Here is a 7,502-nt window from a genome sequence, read left to right as displayed (position 1 = left end):
GGGACATTTTTTTCTGTACGGAATAAATTAGGTAGTATGTCCTACATTGTTAATAATGGAGATTCAGTCAACCACACACAGCTAATTCTTTTGCACTTTAAGTAATCATTACTTCAATCCTTCATATTTGACATCGTTATCAAGTGTTTATTCAGAAACTATTTAAAAAATTACATGTGCTGGGATACATATAAGAATGTAACAACAGTAGCCCCATCTTACAGAGATCTTGTTCGTGGGTATCATCATTGCTTGCTGCCCAGGGGGATCAAGACATTGTGTAGGGATTTGTACAGTCCATCATTTGGTCTTCTGAGGTGCTAGTACACGTGGATCTGTACAAATGCAATGGGGTTTGGTTAAACAATCACACATCGGCTACAATAGTAGTCAAATCAATACATTATTTTGGTTGACTAATAAAAATACTTCGAAATCTTCTCTAATAAAACCAGAAACTTGCACCCGATTCTCCCCTGAATGGCCCGATTAATTGCCCTCATTTTTTAAATATATTGGGATACGAGCAGGTGTTTTTTTTTTTTTAATTACATATCCAATTGTGTGGGTTGCATTGGCTTAAAAATTTTGTCATTAAGTTCTCTATATTTTTAATGGTTTAAAATGCCTTCCTGATATCACTTCAGTTTTGGAAATGCAGCTCCTAATATAGTGCGACACCTCTGTGAAAATCATAGGCTAAACAGTGAAGGAAAGAGAAATGCTAAATGTGCATATAAAAATAGGTGCTACAATAAAATATTTGTATATTTCATCAATAAGTTATTTTGACTAATCAATTATGGATCATATAGCTCTGTAATTTTAATGATTTGTCCACATCTATTGTGATCCTTTTGAGATCACAATACTTTTGTTTTTTAATTCAAATGTCCAGAATGCATACAAACACATCCTTTTAACAGAAAGAAAGGAAATGAGAGAGGAAGACGACGAGGAGGCAGAGAGAGGAAGGGAGTAGGAGAAAGAGGAAAAGGGAGAGAATGAACTTGCTATTAAAGTTGGGGTGTGCTAACCTCTCCACAAAAGCCATTTAGACCCACCCATGGCTTCAAGGGGGAGAAGGGGAGGGGGAGGGGAGCAAAAGAGAAAGGGCAGAATCTATGCGCTGCCATCTTCCACCTTCTTAGCACTTTCAACTACAAAAGTGACCGAGGCCTTTGACAAGTCACCCGCGCAGCAAATCGCTTTCCAAAAAGCCCTTCTCGCCTCCCCCACACGCATGAGAAAGTGATGTGCCCAGTTTACACCAATGTTTCCCCACGTGTAAAATGAAAAGGAAATTGCACACCCTTCCAGTGTCTTCCGCTGAAGCTGAGAATCTCGTGCCAAGGCACTTCACTCTAAACGTTGAAACAACACAAGTAACCAAAGGTGTTCACGTGTGTATCGGCTTGCGTGTTTGTTTGAAATGCAAAAGCTCCAAGGGAGTTTCTTTTACTTTTAGAACTGGCTAAATGTGGTCTGTTTTTCCAGCACTTCGAGGTAGTCCGGCTCAACGTTTAGTTTTGCTTTTAACTCCAGATATTCGTTCCGGTTGGGTTCTACAAAGACAGCACTGGGGGGGCTGTAGAGCACCGGTTCCCGCAGCCTGCTGTCCGCGGCCCCCGGGTGCAAATACTGGTGGGGGCGCCTCAGGTCGTAGTTCGGGGAGAAAGTATAAGCAGCGGGGCTGCAGGGGAATTTGGGATACTCCGGGAGGCTGTTGCCCGCGGGGGTGGTGGAGCAGTGTTTGTCTGGTTCTAAAATGCCCCTGTAAAAGCGGTCGGCATCCTGCACCGGCGACAACAGGTCCTCCCGGGGCTCAATGGTGCTGACGCTATAGGCGGGGCTCCGCAAGTGGTGGCTTTCCCGCCTGTCCTCCTCCGCCGGCGGCAGTTGCAGCTGCGGCGGAGGCTGCTGCTGGGGCTGCTGGGGCGGCGGCGGCGGCGGCGGCGGCGGCGGCTGCTGCTGCTGCAGGTGGTGGTTGCTGCTGTAGGTGACCTTGAGCTCGTGCAGGTCTTTGTAATCCTCCACGGAGTTGCCCTCCCGGGAGCGGTAAATGGGGTTTTTGCACATGTGGCCCAGCGGATGGGGGATGTACTCGTACACGTGGCCCGCGGGCGTCTTCACCTTGGGCAGCGAGGGCCCGCGGTGGTGCACGTGTGCGTGCGGGTGGCCGCCGGCGCCGCCGCCGCCGCTGTACACGCTGTACTGCATGTTGAAGGAGCTCACGTCGGAGTTATTTGTGCTGGTGTGGTCGCTCTGGTTCTTCTTCCTGCGCTTCATCACCAGCACGAAGAGCCCAGCAGCCACAAAGACGGACATGATGAAAACCAGCAGCAGGCTGAGTATCAACACGGACAAGGGCACCGAGGACGCGCCTCCGCCGGCGCCCAAGCCCGCAGGGGCCCCGGTGCTGTTCAGCCGCACGGTCGGGGTCACCGCGCTGGTCCTCGAGGGGAACTGGAGGGCGGAGGGCGTGGGCGTGGAAACCACCACATCCGAGTAGTCTGGGCACAGCAGCTCCGACTTAATGGCGCGCATATCTGTCTCCGCGAACTTCTTGGGCGCCTTGCAGATGACCTCGTCCACCAAGACGCCCACTTTGAGCTGCTCGACCCACAACTTCATGCCCACCACGTCGCAGGTACAATCCCAAGGGTTGTCATGCAGGTCGATTTGGATGAGTGACTTCAACTGGTCCAGGACGCCACTCACCGGCAAGGAGGTGAAGTGGTTACTCCTTAGGTTCAGCCTGAGGAGGGTCAGGCTGGAGAAGACGCCAGAGGGCATGGTCTGCAGGAGGTTGTTATTCAAGAATAGCAGCTGGAGGTTGGGGACGGGATCAAAAGTCCCAGACTGAATTTCGCGAATGAGATTATATTGGAGAAAGAGATACTGCAGGCTCTGGAGCCCGTAGAACAACTCTGGGCTCAGCCTCTCAATCCTGTTGCCATTTAGGTAGAGGCGCCTCAGGTTGGTGAGGTCTCCAAAGGCGTGGTCTTGGATCATGGAGATGCGGTTGTTGCCCAGGTGTAGGAGGTCAAGCCCCGTGGCCTCCAGGAAGTCGCTCCTACGTACCACGGCGATGTAGTTTTCCGTCAGATACATTTTCTTGGGGTTGTAGGGCTTGGGCTGCAGCTCTGCGATGCTCTCGATCTTTCGCTCCTGGCAGTTGACGTTGAGGCCCAGATCGGAGATTTGCAGATTGCAGTAGCACTGGGTGGGACACTCCAAAGGCACAGGAGATTTGGTCTGGTAGGCGATGCTGGGTCCAGAATTGCTGTAGCTCAAGTCCTTGAAGGGCTGCCTAGAGGTGGGGCGCACCCTGGGCTTATTGGGTTGGCGGGTCCCTTTAGGGGTTTTCAAGGGGGGTTTGTAAACAGCGGAGGAAGAAGTGGCCACGGAATTCACCGAAGCCGGAGTGGTGTGTAAATACCCCGTGGTGCTCAAAGGCGTCTGAGGCCTCATCTCATAGTCGGAAATAAGTTTCCTCGGGCAGAGTTCCTGCTTGGACACCTCGTCCAAGTCCCGGCCATGCAAGCGGAAGGGAGTCTCACACACTACATCCCCCACCAGGGCCGAGTAGGAGATGCTATCCAACCAATCCTTAAGAGAGATCAGCTCACAGGAGCAATTCCAGGGGTTTTCCTCCAGCTGTAACTCCACAACTTTATCCATGTGCTGCAACAGCCCCACATAGGGCAGAAGTTTCAGCCGGTTTCCCCGCAGGTCCAAGTGCGTTAAGGGCACAAAACGGAAAAGGTTGTTGGGTAAACTGGACAAGAGATTGTCATTTAGGATAAGCACCTGCAACAAATGCAGTTTTCCAAAAGCATTGGGTTCAATGACACTAATGTAATTATAGTCGACCTGTAGGTACTCCAGGCTCTCCAAGCCAAGGAATATATCATCACGCAAAAGTTCCAGTTTATTATTGTTCAAATGCAGTCTCCTTAAACCCCGCAGCCCATGGAAAGCCCCTGTCTCAATGTCCTGGATGACGTTGCTACCCAGATGCAAAATCGAAGCCCCAGTGTAATTGACAAACTCATTGGGATAGAGACGGTTCAAAAGGTTTCCAGACAGCAAGAGGTGGTAGACTGGGAAACGGGGCGGGCTAATTTCAGAGAGACTGATGATCCCTCGGTTTTCACAGCTCACAGTTAAAATGCCGTCCTTTTCCTCACAAGGACATGCATTGTCACAGATTTCCCCATAATAATCGATGGTTTCTGCACACGAAAGGACGAGAGATGTTAGAGCAAATGCTAGAGTCTGCAGCATCCAGCTATGCATTTTTCTGTGAAGGTCCTGTTCCAAAGTTACTGGGGGGCAGCAAGTGTGCATTTTACCTCCTGCAAGGGAGACAGGAAACAACAGAATGTGACAAAAATGTAAGGGATCAGTCAGAAAGTGTCTCCTCCCTATTTCTCTGAAATTCAGTAGGAGGGGCTAGGAGTGACCCCCTCCCCAACATGGGCATCCTCCAGATTTGATTAACTGCTGATATTTATTTTCATTTAAAGGTTGCTTTCATTTCCTAAGGAGTACAACAGGACATGCTGCTCTTTACAAGAGAAGGGCCGGTTAGAGAAAGTCCTATTTTAGTTCTCTTCATCCCCCCCTTTCAAAACCAATCCATAAATATACATAAAATGGCTGTCAGTTCAGTTTCACGGTTCTGATTTAAGAGAAAAGAAGCACCGTTTTACAAGGTTCCCCACCTCACCTACACTCAGCCCCTCTGCCTTTCTTTGAGAAGCTCTTCAGTTCATAGTGAAAGTCTCCCATTTTCACAGAAATGCAAGGAGCCACAATACTTGGGCTATTTTAAACCATCGCTGCAAATGCCAAGGTGGGAACCTAAAGAATACTTTTCAGAGGCAAAAAAGATGTGAGATAATGCACCAAAAGGACCCAGAAGAAACTCTTAAATCACCAACTGTCTTCAGGAGCTTTGGAGAAAAAGGAGACGGCGTTCGCTTTGATGGTGGACTTCACTACCACGCTATTCAGCAAGCACATCAGCAGCCTAATTGCATGCACAGAGCCACTTAACAGTAAGAGTGCGCCCTGCGTCCACTTCTCCTCATTGATCATGTCAGCGACGCTACCAAACCGCGTCTTTAAGCCACTAAAAGAGTTCTGCACGATGGATTACAAAGAGCTCTGCGAAGGCATCCGCAATCCCGGAACACCTTTCGATACCCGGAGTTTAAAGAGGACGGTCCAACTGTTTACTGGGCATCAGCTAAAAGTAAGCCAAGGACCACCGCCAAAGCCCCCTTTCCCTCGGGCTACAAGTCTGTTGGCTACGGTATGCAAAACTAACCCTACTGAATTAACAAGATTTGGACTGAACTACCACCGCATCAGCATCCCCATCTCTGGAGTTGCTTCTTACATTAATTGCCAGTGCTTTACTACTCCCTCTCCCCGCCCCCCCCCGCCCCCGCTTGGGGAAAGGGCACTCGGATGGATTAAGAAGCAAAAAAGTGGAAGTAAGGGAATGACATAGGTCAGTGCTTTAATATCTGAATTTCATCCCCCTGAGGAATCAATCTGATCCCCTCCCCCCTTTTTTTCTTGCTTTCTTTTCAGGCTTTAAAGGCTTCCCTTTAAAGGCTTCCTTCGACTTCCTACTTCCCCTGGACAGCAGCACTCATAAAAGAAAGGACATGAATGTAGCGAGTGTGTGACTGCGTGTAAGTGCGTGTTCTTGGTTGGAGGGAGGGAACATTTGGTGGAAATGCTCTGCTCCGGGAACCAATGCCTTTCCTCTGGTCAACCTTATCTTTGCCACAGCACCAACGAAGTCTAGTGGCGAATCGCAACCCAAAACTAAAGCCAAGACGTTTCCGAGTCACGGGTTCAAGCCTGGAGACCTAGACCTGGATCTCCGAGTGGAATTCCGCCCGTGTTACTAAGAGCCCCCGCATTCGCACGCACATGTGCAAGTGTGCCTGCGAATCACACACGTGTGGCCACCAGACGTGTCGAGATGAACCGGAATCACAGTGTATAAACCTTGCAAATATCCCCGACCTTCCAACGCAACGGCAAACACCTCCAGGCTTCAAAGCGGCAAAATACCCACTAGGAAAGCAAAATGTTTACCTTGAAATTTCGGTTCTCAGCTGGATCAAATCTGCACATCCATTCAGCCCGGGTTCAGTCCCCTCCCCCTCCCTCCCGGCGCTTCCCCGCCCCCATTCTCTTCCCACCCGTACTGACAGCCCATTGCAAATTGTGTCCAGCCGGTATTAAACTCGAGCGTCTACAACTTTAATTCAGTACTGGTTAGCCAGGGTCCAAGAGCTTCCTCTCACTCCACTCCCTTTCCCCTCCTCCTTGCCAGCAAAGGAGCCTAAAAAATTTGAGAAAATAAAGTTGAATGAACGGGGAAGGCTGACATTCTGACTCGGAAACACACCTTCGATGTGAAATCGCGGGTGCGCTGCACATTCTCAGATTATGAACCTTTTTTTTTTTTTTTTTTTTTTTTTTTTTTTGTGGAGGGCAGGGGAACTGTATTTGCTTTTCACCAAAGAATTTAGACCCTGGATAATCGCCCTGCACATCCCCATTAAGCAACTTGGGGCCGGGAGGGCTGGAGCCCAGCACCGAGGCCGGACCCGCGGCTGAGGGCACAACTGCTCCCACAGGGGCCCAGGCAGAAGCACCCGGAGTTCCAGGACGCGAGGCTCCCCTCCCCCACCCCGCCCCAAAGCTAAGGAAGGCGAAGAGGAGGGAGGAGAGGAAAAGAAAGCCACCCGCCCCGCGGCCACACACACACACACACACACACACACACACACACGAGCCTCTTTTGCAAAGTAAACGGCCGACTTACCCCGTCTCACATCTCCAGGGCACACTCATCGTCGCCACCCTTAAAAAAATACCTCTTTGGGGTGTGCTCTGGGTTTCTCAAGCCCGAGCAGGGCGAGGAGGCAGCGAGCGGTGCAGTCCGCGCGGCTGGAGGAAAGGCGCCCGGACGTCGCCTGCCCGGGGCCGCCGCCGCGGTGGCGACCGCGGGTTCTGGGGCTCCCCGAACGGCTCTCCCCGGCGCTCTCCGCAGTAGTCGGAGTGGGCAGGGGGGCTGGGGGTAAAGGGGGGCGATCGCGAGCAGCAGGCGGAGAAAGGCGGGGGAGGGGGCGGCGGAGGACCTGCTGTAGGGGCGCCTCGCGCTGAGGGTAGAGAACAGGGGCCGGGCGGGGTGGGAGGAAGCCGATGGAGGAGGGGGCGCGGAGCAGGCTGCCTGGCACCGCCGGCACCGCCAACGTGACGGCCAGCCCCGCCGAGTGCTCGCACCCGCTCACACTCACTCGAACACTCGCTCCCACCCGCGCCAAAGCACGATCGCGGGGTCCCCGGCACCCTTCACCGCGCACGCCAGGCGGATACTTACAGTTGCCATCTGCATAGGGGGGCAACTTTCTCCAAGCCAGCAGCAGCCGCCGCCCCCGCCAGCCGTCTTTGGCTCCTTACACCCT

At 51.7% G+C, this 7,502-nt stretch overlaps 1 protein-coding gene across 1 annotated transcript; it reads right to left on the bottom strand.

Moving 5' to 3' along the window:
• Nucleotides 1–724: 724 nt before the first annotated feature.
• On the bottom strand, nucleotides 725–4,353 carry SLITRK5 (SLIT and NTRK like family member 5). The gene has a single exon (XM_054586637.1). The coding sequence runs from the start codon at nucleotides 4,351–4,353 to the stop codon at nucleotides 1,465–1,467; it is 2,889 nt and encodes a 962-aa protein (XP_054442612.1). The 3' UTR covers nucleotides 725–1,464.
• Between the last annotated feature and the right edge of the window lie 3,149 nt (nucleotides 4,354–7,502).

The sequence above is a fragment of the Pteronotus mesoamericanus genome, unplaced genomic scaffold (genome assembly GCF_021234165.1).
Source record: "Pteronotus mesoamericanus isolate MK-2021 breed Mesoamerican mustached bat unplaced genomic scaffold, CSHL_Meso_final contig_94, whole genome shotgun sequence".
NCBI classification, from domain to species: domain Eukaryota; kingdom Metazoa; phylum Chordata; class Mammalia; order Chiroptera; family Mormoopidae; genus Pteronotus; species Pteronotus mesoamericanus.
This window is presented reverse-complemented; position numbering and strand designations above follow the sequence as displayed.